Raw genomic sequence first — 24,943 nt, 5'->3', positions numbered from 1 at the left:
CAGTGCCCAGAGCAAAGCCAAGATATCAGACTGTCCCATTATTACTGTTGCTACCTGCCTGTCACGCTGGGCATGCTTAGGGACGATAACATGAGTGTCTGTAGTAGAGTCAACTTTAATAATGAGACATCTGCTTTTCGCTACTTGCGCAGTCACAAGTCTTTCTTTATTAGAAAACAGTCTGCATCTCATGTTGTTGTGGCTTGCCACTCCAACCAAGTGACCAACCGTGGTACAGCAAAATGGGAAGGTCACATCCTGGAACCAGTGTGCTGGCTGCTGTTCCAGCTACTCTGCCCATCCACTCTCTGGGGAGTACGGCTCCTAGCCGTTCTTCACTATTATCGGCACCAGCACCGGTCTTGCTTTTTTCTTTGAGAGTAAAAAGTGCGAGACCCGGCTGTTCGGTTATGTGGAAGGAGCGAGCTGGATTCGCGGCAGCTAGTTCAGCAAATTCATAGCTAGCTCAGCAAAACTGTCACAAGCACTCGTTGAGTTACACGGGCACACTGAGGCTTTGGTTACTTCAGAAGTAACTGATGCTCACATTCCATCTCTTCTGCTTGTAGACATTGCTTCTCCTCCCTTTCGAGGGCGACCCACCATGGACCTAGACACCGGAATATCTCCGGTGGCGGTCAGGGCCAAGCAGGAGTGTGGGCGGTTCTTGGTGCGCACACCACGTCTGCTCGCTCACCTGCTCTCAGACGGCTATGCCACTTGAAAAAAGGAATGCACTCTGTCCAAGTGGCTGGGGCACATTCTTAAGGTAGGCTATGCCATACAGTTTCAATGTGCTCCTCCGCCTTTTCAAGGAATCTTCGAGGCAGTGATGCCATCCCCCGACGAGGCTGAAGCTCTGTCAGCAGAGATTGCGGAACTGGTCTCGAAAGGGCCAGTGACAGTGGTCTCGATGGAGCTGGGGGAAGAAGGGTTTCATTCCCATTATTTCCTTGTGTCCAGAAAGACGGGTGGTGTCGGACCGATTTTGGACCTACGCCTTTTAAACAAGGTGTCCAAGATCTCTTTCTGTTGGAGGCGTTCCAACCAGGTGATTTTTCCACCAGCATAGACCTGAAGGACACATACTTTCATGTGTTGATTATACCTCGCCACCGGAAGTATCTGTCTTGTATTCTTAGGTGTAGGCGGTGGCGCCTGGTAGTGGTGCTGTTCTCTTTTGCAGTGGACCTGGACTATTGGAGAAACCAGTGCATTAATGCACACGGATTTCCAATAGGCAGGGTCTTGGCCCACATCTCGGTGCTCACAGACACGTCCCTGATGGGGTGGGGGGGTGAGCCGCCAGCGAGCGACGTCACCTCAACCTTCTGGAGCTTGAGACAGTGCTGCTTGTGCTATGCCACTTATATATGCTGGTACGGTCAGACAACTACACCTCTGTGTCCCATACCAGCTGACAAGGAGGGGTTTGCTCCCACACCAACTGACAGGGAGGGGTTTGCTCACGGGCCTGACACCATGTTTGCCCACCAACCAGATGCCTGAATGTTGGGGCTAACCTCAGGTCTCGAGGAGGCCCTCAAGAGAATGGAAACTGCACCCACAGATTGTGTCCCTTCTCTGGGTGGGGTTTGGGATGGCTCAGGTGGACCTGTTCACTTCGAAGGAGAATGCGTAATGCCCCCTTTGGTTCTCCCTGACTCCACAGGAACAGCCTCCTCTGGTAGTGGATGTGGGTGTCTTTACGCACCACTTGTCAGCATTTTCTGATGGGAGTGTGCGTAAGGCCATATTCACACGACTTCCTTTTTTTTCTCCTTTTTTCATTTTTTTTTTCAAAAGTCTTACCTTCTGTGCCTTTTCAGCACTTTCTGCTTGAGGGTTCTGTAACCCAGTGGTTCTCGAACTTTTTGTGCCCAAGGCACACCAAAGGCCAAGTCAAAATCTCTAGGCACACCTATGTTCATATCCATGCAAAATAGCCCCTATAACACGTGCTTTTACTCCTATGACTCACTGTTAATTTTTATTTAATGCCTATTTGCTAATGCCAAACAATACAAACATCTATATAACTCAAAATATTTATTAACAAAATAATTGAAGAATTAATTTAAAGCTTTATAGATTTAAATCAAAGCAGCAATACACCCATTAAACCAGACAGGTCACAACATTAAAGTGAGGTCATGGAACTTAAGAGGAAGAGACAGAAGTGCGTGTGTGTGTATGTGTGTGAGCGAGAGAGAGAGAGAGGAGAGAAAGAGAGAGAGGAGAGAGAGAGAGAGGAGGGGTAGATCTGGCCTGAGACAGCAGTAGGCTTATCCCTGGTGTACAGTAATCACTCTTTACAGAGAGAAGGCCTGAGAATGAAAACTAATTTGAACAGGAACTACTAAACACAATTCAACTGAGTATGCATTCAGTAAAAAAAAAAAAAAAAAAAGTCTAAAATTGTGTGGTGAGTGTGCAGGTGAGGCAAGCAGGATGAACTGGAATGGGATCATGGAAGCACAGCACAAAAGCACAGAAAAAAATTACAGAAAAAGACTATTAATCTTTTAGAAATGTTTCATAAATATAATATCTTATGTATTTATCATTTATGTTTATACACGTTGATGATTATTTAATTATGAATGAATAGTTATTGAAATGAGGCTAACAGATCCTTATTATAATGTGTTACCAAATTGTAGGCCTAATTAGCCTATAATGTGTTAAAGAAATTATAAATGTAATTTCAAATTGAATCAGTAACATTTACTATTATCAATAGGTTTTGCCTACTTACAAGCTAGTGAGACACATGTGCCTGTCGCTGGCCGCAGATTTTCGAAATCCTTGGTGGTACTGAAGAGAGGGCCACTCGCAAGTCCTGTTCAACAGAGAGGTGCGACCTGCTCTTGTTCTTCATATACACCAGAGTAGAGAACGCCAGCTCACACCGGTAGGTAGTGGGGAACTGAAGAAGTTACTCAATAGCGTGGCTGGAGATGGTCGGGTACTCTGATGCAGAAGCCAACCAAAACGGATCCAGAGGGAGCTCACTCAATTTGATTTTCAGTGTGCGGTCCATACGGAGCTCTGCGCATTCCTCTCTATCTCTCAAAGTGAGATTTTCTGTTGATTCCTGGTTGAATGGGTCTCGAATCCAGTCATAGTCCTCAATGTCGTCCACACGTGGGAAGTAGCGCTCAAACCTCTCTTTTAATCTCTTAAGGTGCGCGGCAAATACAACGCGCTCTCCGACTGCCTGGGGCGCGGCTGATGTCAGTGGGAACATTTCGAATTTGATTTTGAACTACTCCAGCCAATCCAAATCGAATATTTACCCAGGCCATGAACTAATAATAAAATAACCATTATAATAAGATTTTTAGAAACTGCATTCCCGGTGCCCCCACCACCGCCATTACATGGATATACTGGCTCGCGCTGGATTTTAAATTTCTTCTACATGCCTCCGAACTACAACAGCGCTTTGAGTGCCGCTAAGGTGGTCATTTACCATTTACACCAATTCTCCTCGTCCTGATTGGTCGGCTGTCAGAAAGGCGCTTGACATCACACAGCGCTCCTCTGAAAAGTTAATCAAAATTCAACTCAGTAGGTGGTGGACGCTGTGCTTTTTAAAAAAGCGGCCTTCTTTTGCCTTTTCCCATAGGGTTGCATGTAAAAAAAGGTGCTGCCCGTTAAACAGAAGTCTAGTGTGAACACAGCCTAAGCACCTGTGCTCTAATTGGCCACAAGTTTGCACATTGTTTTCTTTTTCAGTGGGCGTAGGCTAGCTATGATAGGATAAACCATTAGGAGCAGAGCCCTGTGGGGCAGAGCTTCACTCATAGAACTGGAGTTACGGTGCATAACCAGCGTTTTAGACCAAACAGGATACGTTGTACAGTATTAAAAGCAAGTCGTAGTGGTGTAGAGGCATAGCAATATATCACAGTATCATCGGCATAAAAGCGGAACTTTGCATTGGAAACATTTTGATCGAGACTGATACATTGAATAGTAAAAGTCCCAGGACCGATCCCTGTGGCACGCCGTTGGATATACCAAGGGAGCTAAAAGTGATGCCAACTGCTTGAACATGCTGAGATCTGCTTGATAATTTTTAAACCAACAGTTTGAAATGACAATCCTACACTGATAAGTCTTTGCATTAGTATTGCATGATCCATAGTATCAAAAAGCCTTAGATAAGTCAATGAAAAGGGCTGCACAACATTGCTTGTTGTCTAAAGATTCAATAAATTCAGTCTACTTAGGTGGTGCGGCAGTGTGGTGTAGTGGTAGTGTAGTCTGCTGCCCTCCCCTTGTCCGTCTCTCAAGTTTCACCCTGTCCTAATAAAGAAAACAAAAAAGTAAGTTCAAAAATAAACGACTAGATGCTCCAGATGTGAAACTCAGGAAATAGATGTGGATAATGAGTAGAGAACATAAGTAACTTCTCCCTCACCTCATCCATGTTCAGGCGAGAGGAGCAGGTGTTGAATATGTCCCTGAATGCCAACGGGAGGAACCTGAGCACCATGGAGAGCAGCCGCTCCGACCGACTGCGCCGCTTCGGAGAGCAGATGCCTGGGCTGCTCTCTGCCATCGAGGATGCACACCAGAGGGGCAGGTTCAAACACAAACCTCGAGGGCCACTGGGTAAGACCGTGTTTGTGTGTGCGTGTTTGGGTGTGCTTGACTTGTGTATGGATATTTCAGGGCTCTAAGGTGCGACCATTTTACTCTTTACAAGTCCCACAACTTTTTTAAGTCCTACGACTGCAACCTGCAACGCGCAGAACTCTCGTGATGACGCGCTATGACAGCTCAGCTGCCCTCACTCAAAAACAACTGTGCAGTATACCCCTGCCAGTAACGTTAACAAAATTAGGAAAATGAAGCTCATTCAATCCGATTTTGCCCGGCAAAGTGGAACCAAGGAGAGAGAGGAATTCGCTGAGGCCTGGGGGAGTCGAATCAAAAACTGTCACTCAAAAATCGTTGTTTACACAAAGTTCTATGGATTCGATTAGATTCAACATTGCACCGTAGCCTACATTAAAACGCAATGAAATGCCGTTGACATCGTAAAAAGCGATTTCTTTCTTAAATGCATGTCATAACGATCCAATGACATGTTCCTTTGCATCTACAGTAAACTAAGCTTTTCCATGGATTTTACATTTTTTTAATAATTATTTGCGAAGATATTGGGCTTTTTCACCATGGTTTTTCACGGCACCGGCAGCTATGTTTCATATCCCTGCCTAAGTTCGCAAAGCATTGTGTGGATTTTCATCTACCCCTCGGTTTCAAGTCAGCATCTGAAAATCCTCGTTTTGGAAGAATGTTTGAACGTCCACTAGCCCTCGATATGCTCCCTAGCCCTAGAAGCTAAAAGGAATGGAACACACTACCCTGCGCGTGAACATGCAAAATGTAGGGGTGGGGCCAAGGGCTAGGGCTAAGGGGGGTATTGGGATTGGGCCATAGTCTTCATTAGGACCAATGCACAGGATGAAGTGTGTGGGAATAGTATAGTCTTCATTAGGACCAATGCACATGATGAAGTGTGTGGGAATAGTATAGTCTTCATTAGGACCAATGCACATGATGAAGTGTGTGGGAATAGTATAGTCTTCATTAGGACCAATGCACATGATGAAGTGTATGGTAATAGTATAGTAGGAGAGGATGAGAGCTCCTATGGTGAGAGCTCCTATGGTGAACAGGTTATTATTGTTTATTGTTGTTGGCAGTAGGCCTTGCTAACAAAAAATTGTTATTTCAAAATGTTTGTTGCGCTCCTAAATTTCTTTCTGTGCTCCTAAATTTTTCCATTTAGGAGCACATGTGCTCCTAGTGAAAAATGTTAGCTTAGAGCCCTGTATTTATTTTTGGTATATTAATTGTGTATATTTAGAAAAGGTCCAATGCTCTCCCTCCCAACCACCCCAGGGTACTGTATTGGTCTGAAGAACCCAGAGCATGCCCTGGCTGTGGAGGTGTGTCTGAAGGGCCAGCTGCTGGCCTTCACCTGTGACAACTATGAGGATGAGCGTGTCTTGCAGGGCCTGATGAGCAGGGCATTCCCCAGGAACAGACCCTCCATCATCACCAGCCCCTTCCTACCACACCGACACGACACCAGCAGGAGGTATGTGTGTTTTCCCCTAGAAATGTTTCAGGCCTGATGCTACGCACCTGGGGGGTGGGGGCACATTACAGTGCATCCAGAAAGTATTCACACCCCTTCACTTTTGATAGTATTTTAGTTTTCCATTTTTAATACATTTGCAAAAATGTATAAAACCCCTTTTTCACCTTATCATTATGATGTATTGTGTGTAGATTTATGAGAAAAAAATAATTTAATCAATTTTGGAATAAGGTTGTTAATAAAATGTGGAGGGTTGGGAGTACAAGGGGTGTGAGTACTTTACGGATGCACGGTATGTGTATGCTTAGAACACAATTCTCATCTCTAGAGCTCGGAGGAGCGACCTACCCATTGTAAACGAGAAAACAGCACCAGCTCTAAAATAGTTTTTTGGTGGACACACACCCTTAACATTACTTATGTAGCTACAGCATCTCCCATTGTCAAGCCAGTCTCATAATGAACTGCAAATATTTTTATTTTATCTCTCACCCCGTCAGAAAATGTCACTAGCCGTTGTGCTAATTTCCGCTATGTTAAACTCCACTGACTTGTGCTAAAAACCCTGTTCAATCCCAGCTTCCGGCATTGTGCCAAATTTTTCTGGAGCAAGAGACTGAACCCCAAAATCACTCACGTGTGGGAAGGTGACATAGTACCTAGTACTGTCGCCTCACAGCAAGAAGGTCTCCAGGCCTTTCTGTGCGGAGTTTGCATGTTCTCCCCATGTTCGCAAGGGTTTCCTCCCAAAGAACCCAATACGGGAAACATGCAGAATAACAGATGCTCTTCAGTCCGGTCCCTGACTAAGACCTGGATTGAGCACTTGATGAACGATGGCTGCGCACTGCTCCTGGCTGCCCCTGGAGGAGGACAGCTTGGATGAGAGAAATGCAGGGAACAATTTCCACCGGCTACCCCCCAAAATTGCATGTGTGTGTGCTGTGTTGCCGCCAAACGTATGAATTGTTTCCTTGTGTGAACTTGTGTGTGTGTGTGTGTGTGTGTGTGTGCGCGCGCGCGTGCGTGATAGGGAGGTGAACCATCCAAACTACCCCTCTGTCCTCCAGGCTCTGGACATAGAGGACCCAGTGGTGGCCAACTGTCTCATTGACCAGAGAGGCATCGAGAGTGTCCTACTAATTATGGTACACACACACACACACAAGTATATTTGACTTTCTCTATTAAATATTTTTCGAAAATCTACAATGTTGCATAAAAAATGACACGTACAATGGAACTGCCAGTACCATCCTACTAATTAGAGTACACACACACACAGTTAACCATTTTTTCTGTAACCTACCTGTGTGTGTATGGGTGCAGAACAGGAAGGAAGCGCGTGCATTGATGCAGGGGAGGACCCCCCCTAGGAACTGCGCCCAGGCCTTCTCCAAGGACGGAGACCAGATCTTCACCGACCGCAGCTACACCTCCGACCAGATGAGACCCAAGTTCCTCAGCGGAGATGTGGAGGAGGAGATAAGGTGTGTGTGTGTCACACCTGACTGTGTGCTTCTTAGTCAATTTGTAGTAGTTATCCTTGTGTTATGTGATTTCTCTAGTTTTGTTTACCCATTCTGACTCATCTGCCTTCTCTTGCTCTACCATCTCTCTTGCCCCCCCCCCTCCCTCCCTGCTCTCCAGGCACCTGCAGCAGGAGGTGGAGAACCAGAGGGCCCACGTGGGGCACTACAGGGAGCAGATAAAGAAGGTGGAGGAGGACATGAATCGGAACCAGGCGCTCCAGAAGAGGACGGACGTGGAGAGGATAAGGGCCAAGGTGGATACAAACTGATCTGAAATCTATCTACCATACAAACTGATCTGAGATCTGTCTATCTACCATACAAACTGATTTGAGATCTGTCTATCTACCAAGCAAACTGATCTGAGATCTGTCTATCTACCATACAAACTGATCTGAGGATCTACCATACAAACTGATCTGAGGATCTGTCTATCTACCATACAAACTGATCTGAGATATGTCTATCTACCATACAAACTGATCTAAGATCTGTCTATCTACCATACAAACTGATCTGAGATCTGTCTATCTACCATACAAACTGATCTGAGGATCTGTCTATCTACCTTACAAACTAATCTGAGGATCTGTCTATCTCCCATGCAAACTGACCTAAGATATATCTCACATACAAGCTGCCATTCTTGAAATGAAGCTAGGTTAACACTCTTCTTTCTTCCTCTCGGGCCCGTCTCCTCTCAATCTGTCTCGCTCTCTCCATCTGTCACTCTCTTCGATCTCTGTCGTCTCTGTCTCTCCTGCAGGAGAGGTTCAGGAAGCTACAGCTGGAGATGACAGACCTGCAGAATGTGGAGGAACCTCAGTCAGAGGACCTCAACCCTCTGGTGGGTACATGACCTATGACCTCTGACCCTTCAGAGGATGTCAAACATCCGGGTCTGCTCTGGTGGAGTGTATCAGAATCAGAGCTCCAATATGTGCTAGCCTTGCCTGAAAGCCAGACTTTCTCGCAAAACATTAAAAATTCTACTTTGCGATACAGCCTAGACTTCGTGTCCATGTCGATTTCCAGAAATTACAATGTTATCAGACCAATCATTCTAACTGCAGTTCTGTATCCCCAGTGGATCGCAGCCCCTGATTGGTCGCTTTAGTTGATGACTTGAAATACAGGCCTAAAGATGTTTTTGCTGTTCTTACTGGATTTGTCAAGTTTTGATTTATCAACTTGGTCCGTTGGCATCACATGTTTAGTTATGCTGATTGGCTGAAGGAGTTTACAGTATGCCAGCCTCCTGGAATGGGTATGGACGGCTACAGGTCCAGACTGTATCGCAAAGTAGATTTTTTTTTTCTTTCGCGAGAATGACCAGCTTCCAGGCTAGTGCTACCCACACCGCAATCATTTTCTCACACCGTTCTTTTTCTTCATCTCTTTATCCTTAATGCCTGAACACACCTTCTCGCGCATCACCCATTCATCCGACACACGCAAATAACTCCCTCTACAGGAGGAGGAGCTGCAGGAGATCATGAACAAGATTGCGTTGGCCCGTGCAGAGAGCGAGGAGGACCGGACCAAGATGGCTGACCTGAAGGCCGCCTGGGAGGAGGCGGAGCAGACGTACCAGCAGCACAAATACCAGATCAGTACTGTGGCCGATGAGGCTGACCCCATCAAGGTCAGGGAACGCTGCCGCTGAGCATGATGGGAGAACAAGTTCTCGTGGGTTGTAGTAGGATTGGTCTAGCCCTACTACACTAGTTTGGTCTGGGTGTATGAACTCTCCAGTATATTTTTATATCAAAGGAACACTATAGCTCTATAGTATGTTAAAGGGTATTTGGATGAGGGCTGTATGTGTATTATAGAGGAAGCTTACCTGTGCACTTACAATGACCACAGACCTGTAGTTTTATAAATAGTTTTACTTAAATAAAACCTAAATAAACTAAATTAAACCTAAATAAATTAAATGTATTCATATGTTTCTTCCCAGTTTTCTTCACAATTGTCCTTGTGCGTCCTCAGGAGGAACTGACTAAAAGTGACCAGGAGGTGGAAAAGAGTAAGCACCACAAGAAACACTACGAGGACAGACGCAAGGCCCACCTCGATGGCATCCAGGGCCTCAAGGCCACAGTGCACAGCAAGGAGCAGGAGCTCACGGTGGGTGGGTTTGTGGGTGTGTGGATTTGAGGTTGTGTAGATGAGGTGTGTACTGCATATGCTCCTTTCATCTATAGTGCAGTTACTGTCTTCAAATGTGTGTGTGTGTGTTCGTTCGTGTGCTCCAGGCGTCAGTAACGAAGGCGTCAAAGATCTGTTCCGAGCGCCTGGATGTGCGGAGGACAGCCAAGAGTCTGGACAGCGAGATGAGCCGTCTGAAGCTGAAGATCAGTACCCAGCAGGAGCAGCAGGGGGACCGTGACGAGGTCATCAGGTACATGACCTCTGACCTCAAACCCCATATTGGACCCAATGTTGCTTTATGGTTGGAACTAGATTACCTACAGCATCACATTATGGTTGGAACATCATGACAACTTTACCTACAAGGACACACATATTAAATTGCCCGAGGGGCTGCTACCATGTTACCCCTTTCATACACTGTTCTTACTCAGTGTATCTTGCTTGTGCTGATGCAACAGTATGACAAATGCTCTATTCACCCAGCGGGCCTTGGGGTCTGTCTGTCATTTTGCCCATCAAAGACCAGTTCACAACATCCCACCCACCTCACCCCTGGGTGTGGCTTTACCCCCCCCCCCCCCAGGCAGTACAACGAGGCCATGGTGAACTACAAGAACATGTTCCAACAGACGAAGAACCTCAATTGCTTCACTGAGCTCCTGGGAAACATCATGAATGAACGATACAAAGTCTACACCGAGCTAAGGATGTATGTTGAGTTCTCTGGACTTCTTCAGACTTCAGCTATTCTTAATGGGGCCGGTGTGAACTGTAGTTTCCAGACGAACTCGAACAGCAAGTTTTCAGGCTCTCTTTAGATTTACCATGTTTCTGGGTCGATATTTTGAAATTGTGGCGTGTCTACAATGAAGACCTCTTTTTGTATAATTGGTTAATAATAGTTTATTGAAGAACATAGGTTACTCATAGATTGAATACTGTATTGTGTCTGTCCCTAGGTATCTATCAGTGAGGTGTAAGTACTACTTTGACTCCATGCTTTCCCAGAGAGGTTACACAGGTGAGATGACGTTCAACCACAAGGACGAGACCCTGTCTATCTCGGTAATAACACTTTGGATCTATCTGCAACATTGTTTAATCCAGAGATTAAAGATTATGTTCAAGTTCCAGTCCTGCATACAGAATATCCAAGAATTGAGTCACTTAATTAATTTTTCTTTCCGTCCATTTTCAACCCTTCAACCCCCCCCCCCCTCACCCCCAGGTCCAGCCAGGGGAAGGGGATAAGGCAGCACTGAGCGACATGCGCTCTCTGTCAGGGGGAGAGCGCTCCTTCTCCACCGTCTGCTTTTTGCTGTCGCTCTGGGCCATCACTGAGGCACCCTTCCGCTGCTTGGATGAGTTCGATGTCTATATGGTGACCGCAATTTACTCTGTCCACTTATCACTGTCTCAAGGCCCCGGCTACACTAGTCAGTCAGAAAACAGACCAAAAATGATTAGATTGCGTAGAATGCAGGCGCCAGATTTCTGACAGACTCTCGTCGGCTGAACAGATGATTACTTGTCCGTCTGTCAAAAGTTTAACTCCACTGAACAATATCCAAGTAACGTCAGGGTTATTTGTCACATCCTGCATCATACAGTTACGAGCAGTGAAATGCTCTTCCGTTACCTCCTTGAGTGTGCCCACACTAAGAAATGTAGAGGTACAAAATATAAGAGAAACTAAAAACAGACCTCCATCCATGAAAGCTTTTCGTGCTCTGTGCATGTGCACATTCGTGCGAGAAGGACATGTTTGGTATTGCTGCATTCGATAGGTCAAGAGCTTCATGCCAGCTCAGCCCACCTGTCTCTGGGACCTTCCCATGTCAATGTATGGCCGAGCCCCAAGTCCAAAAAATGAATGGATGTAAATGGCCGGCCGTGTTTGGATAGCTTGTGGACCTGCGCCGTGATTCAGTTCTGCTCCAGAATTGAATGGGTCCTAAGTTGGCCCATGCTACATCCCTCCACTGAGTTTCATGAAAATCAGTCTGTGTGTTGTGTAATCCTGCTAATAAACCAACCAACCAATTAACACACGCCACCGAAAACGTTACCTCTTGCCCTGTTTTTAAGTTATTTGTAAGTTATTAACATATTTATATTAAAGTTATTAGTTTTTAGTTAATTCTAGACAAATTAAGTGAGTTGAATGGCTGGGACCCCAACCCCTTGTCTTCTCATTCTAACGTCTTACAGAACTAATTTTTACCCTTACACCGGCCCGGATGTATTTCGGTAGCTTGTGGACCCGCCCCGTGATTTGGATCTGCTCAAGAATTGAATGGGTTCTAAGTTGGCCCATGCTACAGTACATCCCTCCACTGAGTTTTGTGCAAAATATTACCCCTCGCCCTGCGGTCTTGAGACTCGACCAAACACGGCGGACTAGTGTGGCCGGGGCATAAAGTATTTTTGATGACCGACTTCTAAAAAAATTATCTTTAGGTCCATACTTTTCTGCAGATTGTTGACAGATCTTGCAAAGATTTTGCATTGCAACATTAAGGCCTGATTCAAAGTCGATGTAAACAACGCAAGCTACGTTGTGAACGCAAGCTCCAACATGACTCGAGAGCTTGCGTTCTGTGTTTTGTTTTGTGGAAACACAAGGAATTGCACTATTGCTTGCGTCAAGTGACAAATTTCGGCATGACACACGCAAGGACGCAACGAGATCTTGCGTGGCCTTGCGAAGCTTGCGTTGCTTGCACTTATGTACTGTAGTTTGTGTCGACTATGAATCCGCCCTAAGATTAAACTTACTACTGTATGTTATTTATTGTTTGAGGCACAGTCACTGTTGTAAGTCAATCTCAGTGTTCTGTTGTTGTGTAAGATATAAAAAGTTAGTAACTGGATGGTTGTGTGTTTTGTCTCTCAAGGACATGGTCAATCGTCGAATATCAATGGACATGATGCTGAAGATTGCGTACAGCCAGCGCTATCGTCAATTTATTCTTCTGACCCCACAGAGCATGAGGTTAGTCACCCTCTTTTCACAGTAGGAAATGGCCCCGTTCTCTGTGCCCCAGGCAATTTTTAGGTGTTGTGAACTCTCACTGTTCAAGACAAATTCCATCCATCCATCCATCGTCATCCGCTTATCCGAGGTCGGGTTGCGGAAGCAGCAGTTCCAGCAGGGGGCCCCAGACATCCCTTTCACTAGCAGCATCAACCAGCTCTGCCTAGGGAATCTTTAGCCGCTCACAGGCCAGTGCAGAGATGTATTCCCGCCGCCTGGTCCTGGGTCTACCCCGTGGCCTCCTCCCAGTTGGACACGCCTGGAACACCTCCCTAGGGAGGCGCCCAGGAGGCATCCTCACTAGATGCCCAAACCACCTCAACTGGCTCCTTTTGACGCAAAGGAGCAGTGGCTCTACTCCGAGTCTCTCCCGGATGACTGAACTTCTCATCCAATCTCTCAGGGAGACACCCTCCGGAGAAACGTCATTTCGGCCGTTTGTATCCGTGATCTCGTTCTTTCGGTCATGACCCATCCTTAATGACCATACAGTGGGTGATGGTGGGGACGAAGATAGACCGGTAGATGGAGAGCTTTGCCTTTTGGCTCAGCTCTCTACCGCACTGTTGTGACGAAAAAAGCGACTGCAGAACTGCACCAGCTGCTCCGATTCTCCGGCCAAACTCCCTCTCCATGGCAGGGCTCTAAGCTAACATTTTTCACTAAATTTAGGAGCACAGAGAGAAATTTTGGAGCGCAACGAAAATTTTTAAATAACACATTTTTATTAGCAACACACACACTAGGCCTACTGCCAACAACAATAAACAATAATAACCTGCTCACCATAGGAGCTCTCATCCTCTCCTACTATACTATTCCCACACACTTCGTCATGTGCATTGGTCCTAATGAAGACTATAGCCTACTATTCCCACACACTTCATCAGGTGCATTGGTCCTAATGAAGACTATACTATTCCCACACACTTCATCAGGTGCATTGGTCCTAATGAAGACTATACTATTCCCACACACTTCATCATGTGCCTTGGTCCTAATGAAGACTATACTATTCCCACGCACTGCATCATGTGCATTGGTCCTAATGAAGACTATGGCCCTACCCCAATACCCTTAGCCCTAGCCCTTGGCCCCACCCCTCTATTTTGCGCGTTCACGCGCAGGTTAGTGTGTCCCATTCCTTTTAGCTTCTAGGAATAGGGAGCATATCGAGGGCTAGTGGACGTTCAAACAGCCCTCCAAAACTAGGGTTTTCAGTTGCTGAGTTGAAACCGAGGGTAGATGAAAATTCACACAATGCTTTGCGAACTTAGGCAGGGATATGAAACATAGCTGCCGGTGCTGTGAAAAAACATGGGACGAAAGCCCAATATCTTCGCAAATAATCGTTAAAAGATTATAAAATCCGTGGAAAAGCTTAGTTTAATGTCTTGATGAATCGCTAGTTGTGCTTACATAGAGCATAGGCCTGTTGTGGTTTTTCAAATGCCATGATCTTTAGAAACGTCTTTCGAAACGAAAAAGCTTCCTCACTTGCTCCAGCACGCATGCGCACAGCGCGCAATCGTTGCTCCAGCATGCTGTGCGCATGCGTGCTGGAGCAAGTGAGGAAGCTATTTCGTGTCTAAAGACGTTTCTAAAGATCATATTACAGAGGCATGTGAAAAACCACAACAGGCCTATGCTCTATGTAAGCACAACTAGCGATTCATCAAGACAGATTGATGAAAACAACCGTTTCGCGGCAGAAAATAGATTTTTAGAAACTGCATTCTAAGTGCCCCGACCACCGCCATTACATGGATATACTGGCTCGCGCTGGATTTTAAATTTCTTCTACATGCCTCCGAACTACACCAAAGTGATCTCGGTGAGTCAAACGTCTTATAATATGTCGTAAATAAGGTCCAGGTTGTCAAAAACGAGCATTGTCCTTTAAGAGGGACAAGCACATTTATGAACATTCACGGAACATAAAATGCACATTGGCACCCAACCAATTAGGTTGCCAATTAGCCAGAGGCTAATTTCCAAAGGCCTCAGATTTAGAGGTGCTGATTCTCATCCCAGCCGCTTCACACTCAGTTGCGAACCGATCCAGAGAGTACCGGAGGTTGCAGGCCAATGATGCCATCAGGACCACATCATCTGCAAACAACAGCGACGCGATCCCCAGATCACCAAACTGCAAACCCACCTCCCCACGGCTACGCCTCGATATCCTGTCCATGAAAATCACAAACAGGATTGGTGACAAAGCGCAGCCCTTGGCGGAGGCCAACCCCCACCGAAAGGAAACCGACTTACTGCCAAGGACACGGACACAGCTCTCGCTCTGGGTTTACAGGGATTGGATGGCCCTAAGTAGGAACCCCCTCACCCCATACTCCCGCATAACCCTCCACAAGACCTCTCGAGGGACCCGGTCATAAGCCTTCTCCAAATCCACAAAGCACATGTAAACAGGTTGCGAAAACTCCCAAGCCCCCTCCAAGATCCTTGCGAGAATGAAGAGCTGGTCAGTGTTTCCACGACCAGGATGGAATCTGCATTGTTCCTCTTCAATCTGAGGTTCGACTATCAGCCGGACCCTCCTTTCCAGCACCTTAGAGTACACTTTCCCTGGGAGGCTGAGTAATGTGATGCCTCAGTAGTTGGCACACACTCTCTGGTCCCCTTTTTTGAATATTGAGACCACCACCCCAGTCTTCCACTCCTTTGGCCCTGACCCGGACACGCAATGTTAAAGAGGCGTGTCAACCAAGACAGTCCCTCAACACCCAGCGCCTTCAGCATTTCTGGACGGATCTCATCAGTCCCTGGGGCGTTGCCACTGTAGAGTTGTTTGACTACCTCAGTGACCTCCTCCAGGAAAATTGATGATGACCCCCCTTCATCTTCCGGCTCTGCCTCGATCGTAGAGGGTGGGTTAGTCGGGTTCAGGAGTTCCTCAAAGTACTCCTTCCAACGCTCAACGACCTCCTCAGTTGAGGTCAGCAGTGTCCCATCCTTGCTGTACACAACTTGGATGGTCCCCTGCTTTCCGTTCCTGAGGTGTCTGATGGTCTTCCAGAAACACTTTGGTGCCGACCAAAAGTCCTTCTCCATGGTTTCTCTGAACTCTCCCACACCCGCTGCTTTGCCTTGGTCACGGCCGAGGCCACAGCCCTCCGGGCCCGTCGATACCCTGCAACTGCTTCTGGGGTCTCCCGGGCTAACATGTCCTGGAAGGCCTCCTTCTTCAGTCGGACGGCTTCCATGACCCCCCGTGTCCACCACGGTGTCCGAGGGTTACATCCCCTTGAGGTACCTATGGCCCTCCGGCCACAGCTCCCAGCCGCAGCTACAGCAATGGAGGCTTATGTTCGATGTCCCCAATCTCCACAGGGATGCCTGAGAAGCTCCGCTGGAGGTGGCAGTTGAATTCTCTCTGGACAGGCTCTTCCTCCAGACGTTCCCAGTTCACCCTCACTACACGCTTGGGTTTTCCAGGTCTGTTCCGAAGCTTCTCCCACCATTGAACCCAGCTCACCACTAGATGGTGAACAGTGGACAGCTCTGCCCCTCTCTTCACCCGAGTGTCCAAGACACACGGCCTCAGATCAGATGATACGATAACAAAATCGATCATCGACCTTCGGCCTAAGGTGTTCTGATGCCAAGTGTACTTGTGGGCAACCTTGTGTTCAAACATGGTGTTTGTTATGGACAAACCGTGACTAGCACAGAAGTCCAACAACAAACCACCACTCAAGTTCAGATCGTGGTGGCCATGCCTCCCAATCATGCCCCTCCAAGTGTAGGGACGGGAATCGAAAACCGGTTCTTGTTGAGAACCGGTTACCAGTGAATTGATTCCTTGGAATCGTAAGCCAAAATCCTTAACGATTCCGCTATCGATTCCTGTCGTTGCTGCACATGCGCAATGTTGTCACACACACGTTGCCTTGTTTTGTTTTAGACCACGGTAGAAGAAGCCAGCAACATGTCGTCTAGGCATAAACGTTAGAAAGTGTGGTTACATTTCACGCGACAAGATGACAACACAGCGACTTGCAATGCTTGCAAAAACCTATATCATCAAAGGGGGGAAATACTATAAATATGCGAAAACATTTGGCCACACAGCATGCGATAACTGCAGGAATGTCACGTTTTTGATGCGCTCCGGAGTGACGACAGCAGCGCAGCTAACGTTAGTGTAGTCAAAGGTAAACTCCTCCAGAGTCCCTGTCTATTGTGTTAGTGCCATTTGTTTAATTGTGTAAACCAGCTTTCACTATATGAATAATCTCCATTTCCATCCATGTAATTTAGATGACGTTCAGAGTCAGGCTGGTGGTAGTCGGTCTGAAAAAATACTGATTTGTTTGTCAGTTTTATTTTTTAGTTCAAGGTGAATTACACGTAAAAAACAGCACTGTAATTGGCATGTTCAAAGAAGTACATATAGAAAAAAAATTGTTAATAAACCTGTTTGTACTATTTTTTGCCCAATGAGAATCGATTAGAGAATCGATAAGGAATCGGAATCGCTAAAATGTTTTCAATTCCCATCCCTATCCAAGTGTCTCCATCATTGCCCTTGTGTGCATTGAAGTCCCCCAATAGGACAGTGGAGTCCCCTGCAGGAGCCCCATATAGGACTCCACTTAGGGTGTGCAAGAAGGCCGAATACTCCGAACTGCTGTTTGGTGCATATGCACAAATAGAGCCAGCCTTTACCGCCCGGGTCCGGTCCGTCGGTGCCCTCCGCCTGTACTGCCACCTAGTTGGCAGCGCACTTGACCCCGACAGTTTGTCCCGCGGGTGGTAGGTCCACGGGATCCCGTGGACAAATTCCCTCTCAAGTGCAAATAGAGGTTCTCTATTGTAAGCATACTCATTGGCTGTTATCAGTGGGATGTGTAATGATGTCCTGTTGTCTACCTCAGCTCGCTGCCTGTCAATCACCTGATCCGGATCCTGCGACTCAACGATCCGGATCGCAGCCAGAGGACTCTGCCCTTCGGCCAGAGGAACCAGGAGGAGGAGGAGGACGAGTGAGGAGGTTAGAGGCCAGAGGAACCAGCAGTCAGGAGATGGAGGCGGGAGAAGCCAACACACTGAGTTAGATTTAAGATAATTTTGTCAGATAATTATCAGAACAATGTTTGTGTATTATTTTGTATAGCTTTATTTATACACTTTTTATTTTTGTTGAATAAAACAGTTGCTACGTTATCAGCGACTTAATTTCTTGCTGCCAAACACAGTTTGTCAACATCTGTACATGGACTCAATAGGCTGTATACCTCATTTTAGAGAAGTGAGAGACTTAATAAAAATTATCTCAATAACATTTTCTGATAAGCTAACAGTGGAATTTGTATAATTTAGATTTAGATATTTCTTGGTTGCCCTTCTCCAATTAGCTTAGGCTGTGACTCCCAGTATTCACTGTGAGAATGGTCTTAGTAAAGCTGATAATCACATATTATAACAAGTGTGCATTTTATGAGAGAAGCATGACATTTCTAGCATGGCACATGACATAAACATTATTTTCAGATGCAGAGGTCACCATATGAGGACTGTGAGAGGTCAAATCCAAGATGGCCGAAAACCCAATGACATGATTTAGATCATGGTCAAATTGCATTAAAAACATTAGGATTTTTTTTTGCTAATACATATATTTTGTCTTGGACACTGGACTCTAGATATAGTTAAACTTTGCTTCCATTTGGACACTAGGGATAACACAAAAATTCATTAGACCCATGGTGCTAGTCTAATTTAATGCTATATTAACAGTGATTATGACGATAATGGTATTTATAGCTGCTATGCAGCTTTTAGTCGGGCCATTCTAAATTCATATTCATTAATCTGGAGTTGGTCAGCCCTTTGCAGCTATAACAGCTTCCACTCTTCTGGGAAGGCTTTCTACAAGATTTTGGAGTGTTTTGTTTCTGGGAATTTTTGCCCAGGCTCAGGCATAAGTGACAACAAATAATGAACAGACAAAGAACAAAGGGGCTGGGGAACTACATACACGGACTAACAAGACAGGTGGAAACCAATGAAACCGTTAATAGCACAGATCTCCTCTTGGAGGCAATTTGGTCAGCTGTAGTCCTACGTTCGGCCATTTTGAGCAGGGTTGCCAACTGTGACGTCTCTGGTGGAGCTCATTGTTACCATAGACCAGAGCACCATGACAGCAAATTAAATAGGTTGTTGCATTTGTTGAGTTGTTGTAAATAGGAACTACACTCATGCAGACCATGGAGGTACAGTATAATATAACTAGAGAAGAATGGCTGCCTATTAATTTCAATGAAAGTTGCTCACCTGCACATGAAGCCATTTGACGTAGTGGCCAAAGCTCGGTATTGCAGGTCATGTGACGGCATGCGGCCCAAAAGGCTTATTTCTAGTAGAAATACATTATAATAGATGGGGCTAGCAGAGGAAAAACAATATTTTTCAAGGTATCATTCAACATCAGAGACCAATCTTAAGACGATCAATTTTTAACTCATTGACCCTTTTATTTTATTTTTTTTAGAAGCCAGCAATAGGGAGGGAAAGTAATCTCGCCCCTAGTGGTAGCGTTCCTAATACCGAGAGAATGAATGGGATTTCTCATAGACAAGTCTTTTGAAAAATTATATCTTGGTCGACACCGTTAGTAGAATGCCATAAACGGCAAATACTTGGAGACAAACTATTGATTCTGGTGATCATAGTTGATTTTCAATCACAATCCGAACTAGAAAGTACATTTCCTGGAGAAAATGTGAGGTGGGCTAGCTGCTGCAGCTGTATGTAACAGCTACTGCTAGAACTACTACGGACTGGGCAATCTCCATGCACCCACCGGCAAAAACTGTGTGTCTCTAGCCCACTCGGGCTGAATTGTTGGGTCCGTGGCGTGGACAGTGGCGTGGTGGTGAGACTCCGCCCCCTCAGGTCAGAGCCAGTCGGGGACAGTGTACTTGATTCATTGTTACCATGGATCGGTATTGGGATTGATCAAGGGCGAATGTGAAATAGCAGCCACGAACTCAGCGGGTTATCCGAGATGCGGTAGCAGAGGCCAAAGCTCCTGCTGGTGGGGAGTGAAGCTTTTCAACTCGCCTGTCCTTGGCTCCCTGGAGGAATTTAGCCTGGCTGCAATAACGTTATCGCGAACAGAATTAATACCATCTACTAGCAAACAAAACATGTTGAGCTATAATTAACCTGTTAAAACTAAGATGCCTGGATAAAAAAATAATGTCTCCAATGGATATATTTTACAAAAACAGGTTTTAATATGCAAGCTGGTTTTCATTTCATTGCATTTCACATAAACGTGAACTTGTTCGTGGACGGGCGTAGGACAGAAAAGCACAACAGCGCAAGTACAAAAGTCACCGGAAATAGCCAAATGACTACAAATTTAGCCAAGATGGCGCGGTTCAATAGGGTTTCACTTTGTCTCAGACCATTTTTGAAACAATCATCGCAGTCAGTATACAATGTTATTGCGTGCCCATTTGTAACCATTTAAGTACCAGACTGTACAAAAGAATTGCACACCTATAGTATTTCCTATTCGTAATTTATTTCCACACTGTTGCCACCCAAATTCCCAACAAATGTGGCCACCACACTGTTCAGGACATTCACGGTTCTGGCTCTCAGTGTTCGGTCAAAGAAAGGGACATGGTTCCTCCATAATGTGCTAAGGCTCTTCTTAGATAAAAGGCTTGGTCATCAGAAAATATCACAAAGACAAAGTGATCGCAAAATGACAATTAAAAACATGTAAGAACTGTCATGTCTTTGGACTGTCCTGTCCTGCTCCCTTTCCTGTGTAATCTGCAACAGCGTATGCCTTAACCCTAGTTAAATTTCTAGTATGTGTGAACCATATGCATGTACATGGCAGTAAACAAATCTTGTCTTGAGGATGCTTGACTCATACAAACTACTTAAACTCAATTTCAATAAACAACTCCAAAATATGGCAGACAGAATATGGCAGCTGAACAGACTACTCCCCTCCCCCTTTCCTTAAAGTCGCACAGAAACGGATGTTTGAGATCATCTAACTTCCGTAGTTTATCGTATTTCCGACGCAAACAAGCTATGAGGGTGGGACATAATGTTTAGAGGAATTTGATTGAAACATTGACAAGTGGACGGGTTTTAAGAACTTTAGACAGATTCGATAGAAGGATAGCGTTGATTGACGGGTGGATGTCGTGAGATTATTGGCCTAAAATCTAAGGTACCTGTGGTTGTCATTGCACGTGACCTACCGTTTTCTAGGAAGTAAGAAATTATATACTTTGATATAAGATTACAACAAAAGTAGAATTTTGTCATTTTTTTGGGGCATACATCGTTGAATAGGTGAACACTATGACAAATTATGTGAACCAAAATGGGACAGAATGCTTTTTACATTTCAGTGCGACTTTAAAGACAACTTCTTGCCTCCCTGCCTACACTCATCATTACGCAGTGCCCGCGCCACCGGGGTCTTTTTTTTGACAGCAATAGTTTGAGGGGATAGAATGAGGACAGAAGAATTCAAAATACTGTCAAAAATTCAGTTTTTGAGAAAACATACAGACAAAATTAATCTACCATGTCATTAATAATGTTGTCCTTTTTTCATGAACATTATTGAGTGAGAATTTGCAATAGTACTGCATACAGTACTTTTCTCTCCTGGTTCCAGTCATACCCCTCCCAACAGGAAACAGTTTGTCACCATCAATGGCTCCAGCTCCTCCCGGCTCCAGTCTACTGCCTCAAGGCTCTACCCATCTCCTGAAGGCCGCAACTGGGTGTCATCTAGTCCAGAGTCTTCCGTATCAAACTGCAGTTTGATTGAGATTTAGATTTAGATTTAGATATTTAAAATATTTATCAAACGGACATTTTTTTTTTTGCAAATGAACTGCTCATATGTACAATAACTAAAAATGTTAACCATGTGAGAGCAGCACAATATTTCTTACACCAATACAGAACACCATTGGTAGATATTTGGTCACATCAGTGAGTTCAAGTACATTTCTTGCAATAATTTAAAACAAAAAAGAGAAAAAAAAGTACATTTCTTGCACATCTGAGTGGGTCAATAGCGCCCCCTAGTGTATTGTCATGGTCATGTTGTATTACTATCAGATCCAGTAGGTCTGTGTTTCGGTGCTGTATGTTTTCTCAGTGCTTTATGTGTCTTAGTGCTACATCTGTATCAGTTCTATATCCGTCTCAGTGCTGCCCGCACTGCAGCCTGACCATCACCATTGATAACACAGTGGTGACGCCAACTTGGACTGCGAGGAATCTGGGTGTGACCCTGGATGACCAACTGTCATTCTACACATATCACATCCATTACACGCTCTTGCAGATTCCTGCTCTACAACATCAGGAGGATTTCCCCTTTCCTCACCGATGAAACAACTCATCCAGGCCCTGGTTATCTCCTGCCAGGACTACTGCAACTCCTTCCTTGCTGGGGCCCCGGCGCTCGCCTGGTGTTCTCCCACACAACTTCCCTTCTCTGTTCTCTACACTGGCTCCCTGTAGCAGCTTGCATCCAGTTTAAAACGCTGGTTCTACCCTACAGAGCAATGAAAGGAACAGCTCCCTCCAATCCATGGTCCAGCCCTACAGCCCCCACCCCCCCCCCCACCCCCCCTATGCTCTGCTACCTCGGGTGAGTGGTTGCCCCGTTACTCTGAGGCCCTTGTGGTTGATCGATGGTCACAGCACTGACGTCAGGACAGCAGAGTTGCTGCCCATCTTTTGCCGCAGGCTCAAAACTCACCTCTTCAAGAAATACCAGGATCCTCCGTATTAGCACCAATTATATTTTTAATATGCTCCTCTTGCTCTATGCTCTGTCACTTGTTTAGAAAGGAGATACAGTTGTGAGTTCTGAGTAGTAGTACACTGACTTCCTAAGTTAAATGCAATTATTGTAAAAGCGTCTTCTAAATGACTGTAATGTAGTGTATCCAGGTGTTGTGTATGTACTGTAGTCTGATAATCTGCAGCGTGACTAGACTGTGTAGATAATTCAGGTGTTTGAAGGTTCTTCGTGATCCTGTGTCTTCCATTCTTCTTTCATGTTGTTTTAGTTATGATTGTAAAAGGTTTTCTCTCTGTTTGGATAAAATCTGTGGGATTAAACTTCAGTCACCTGTGATGATAAACATTGGTGACTGAGAACAATGATTTATAACCACTGTGTCCCTCTTATGGTCAAAATTAGATGATGCATGTGCATTGTATTTCCACATTTCAAGTGATGCGCACTGTAGTACAAAATGCTCAAGTTGGGGTGTGTTTCCCTGTGTCTGTCATTATCGTGACGGACTTTAAATGATTAGTTCAAACTGTAGTACAATTATAGTACAGTTCAATGTAATCAAAGGAACCAGGGATGCTTTAGGATTTCACATTAATTTTATATAGTTTGATTACTGATCTGATCTAAAAGTAGCAAAATTCATTTTTGTAATTTTGATTTGGAAAAATGACATGAATATATGTACCTTAACACCTGTACAGAGATGGTGTCAGTGTTAACTGTGCTGTTGTTACAGAGGCCTTCACTGGTAAGAGAACCAGAGGGGGAGAGAAGGGGGAGTACCTGTGTCTCATCACTGAGTCTCACTGGTCAGATCCGCAGACAGAGTGAGACATGGGTGGGCAGTGTTGGGGTCCAGAGTCACAGGAGCTGAAGAGAAAGATCAGTTTGTGTTGATACAGTGTTAATGGTCTACACCCTCACTCACCCACCCCAGAGTGAAGACCATGATGAGACAATGATGGATGATATTTATAATCCTGAAGCCTATTTTATCACAGTTATGTTACTTTTATTTCTGTACACGTATTGACCATTAACATTGCTGTGTGTGATCAGTTAGATGCATGAAGCCTATGTGTTTGCCTGTCTGGGATGGTCCAATAGATTAGAAGACACCAGATTCATATTCAGTATCATGATCAAATACTCACTGTATATGACAATCTCCTGCATCTTGTCCCAGACTCTGAAGGTCAGGTTGCCCAGGTGTTTGGCCACGTCTATCAGCACTGCTAAAGCCAGCTGTGGATCCGGCAGTGTGCACTGGGCTCTGGAAAATCATTCAGGAGTCAGTGCTGCTGTGGGATTGAGTTCAGAGCCACCGAAATGAGAGAGACAGAAGGCAGGTCACTTACCTTTTCACTGTGGCCTTGTAGTTCTGTAGAGGAACAAAATACCTGCTCTAATTATGTTTTCAAACAGAATTTGTGCAGTTCTACATGGTAGAGGCCATAAATCTGCTCTCAAGCCATTGTGTGTGTCTCTATCCTGCCCCAATTAGTTCCACCTGCACTTCACTCCCTGTTAGTGATCCTCATGTCTAAACATGTCATAAACCTACAATGCCATGCAGCAAGAACTTATTCTGGAATAAGCTCTTTTGAATAACCTAGCGTATACAGCTATTCACTTTTGGAGAGATTTTGTTGTTTGCCTTTCTATTCATTGGCGCCAAACGGGTTTGGTCCATCATGTCAAGGACTCATGGACTGTAACATTGAAAATGTAGGGGACATAACATTTTTAAAAATATGAAAAAAAAAAAATCTACAACACATTTTTCAACATAAAGGCGACTTGGGTTAATATTCTATATTGAGAGACAATGAATAAGTTATCGTTTTTGTGTCTTGTGATTCTTTTTTGAAAACGTTGGTTCAGTCCACTAAGGATTTAATGCGCAACTGCAGCAATTGTCAGCCTCTTGCTCGCCAAAAACCCCAGCTTATGCGATCATGTAAGTGTTCTGTTTTAGTTTTTGTAGCAATCTAGCACTTAAATATATCGTTCATAATTATGACTAGCAAAGTTAATTTATCTCGTCAAGAAATTGAGAGTCTGAGATTTTTTATAATTGAAGCAAACGTTAGTAGATATTTTGTCTTGGAGCTAGCTAGCTAGCCCCAACTAGACCTGGTCCAGGGCGATATCTATACAGATAACGCCCTGTTACTCTCAATGCAATTTGCCTATGAAAGCGCTTCATCGGCCCGGTCGTCCGAGTCTACAGACAAAACCGTTTCGTTACTCACCAAAGT

The 24,943-nt window shown here is 45.1% G+C and overlaps 1 protein-coding gene across 1 annotated transcript in view; it reads left to right on the top strand.

Moving 5' to 3' along the window:
* Nucleotides 1-17,913, top strand: part of LOC311321323 (structural maintenance of chromosomes protein 6) — an 85,956-nt gene extending 68,043 nt beyond the window's left edge. The window contains exons 14-27 of the mRNA XM_084453274.1: nt 4,445-4,623; nt 5,923-6,121; nt 7,158-7,272; nt 7,454-7,614; nt 7,775-7,910; nt 8,423-8,503; nt 9,131-9,301; nt 9,652-9,789; nt 9,918-10,063; nt 10,400-10,525; nt 10,776-10,881; nt 11,045-11,197; nt 12,714-12,811; nt 17,752-17,913. Coding sequence (XP_084309400.1) covers nt 4,445-4,623; nt 5,923-6,121; nt 7,158-7,272; nt 7,454-7,614; nt 7,775-7,910; nt 8,423-8,503; nt 9,131-9,301; nt 9,652-9,789; nt 9,918-10,063; nt 10,400-10,525; nt 10,776-10,881; nt 11,045-11,197; nt 12,714-12,811; nt 17,752-17,863 — 1,921 coding nt within the window. The 3' untranslated portion in view covers nt 17,864-17,913. The remainder of the gene's footprint in view (nt 1-4,444; nt 4,624-5,922; nt 6,122-7,157; nt 7,273-7,453; nt 7,615-7,774; nt 7,911-8,422; nt 8,504-9,130; nt 9,302-9,651; nt 9,790-9,917; nt 10,064-10,399; nt 10,526-10,775; nt 10,882-11,044; nt 11,198-12,713; nt 12,812-17,751) is intronic.
* Nucleotides 17,914-24,943: the final 7,030 nt, after the last annotated feature.

This window comes from Borostomias antarcticus (assembly GCF_949987555.1).
Source record: "Borostomias antarcticus genome assembly, chromosome: 19".
NCBI classification, from domain to species: Eukaryota; Metazoa; Chordata; class Actinopteri; order Stomiiformes; family Stomiidae; genus Borostomias; species Borostomias antarcticus.
Note: the sequence above shows the minus strand (reverse complement) of the source record. Positions and strands in the feature narration are given on the sequence as shown.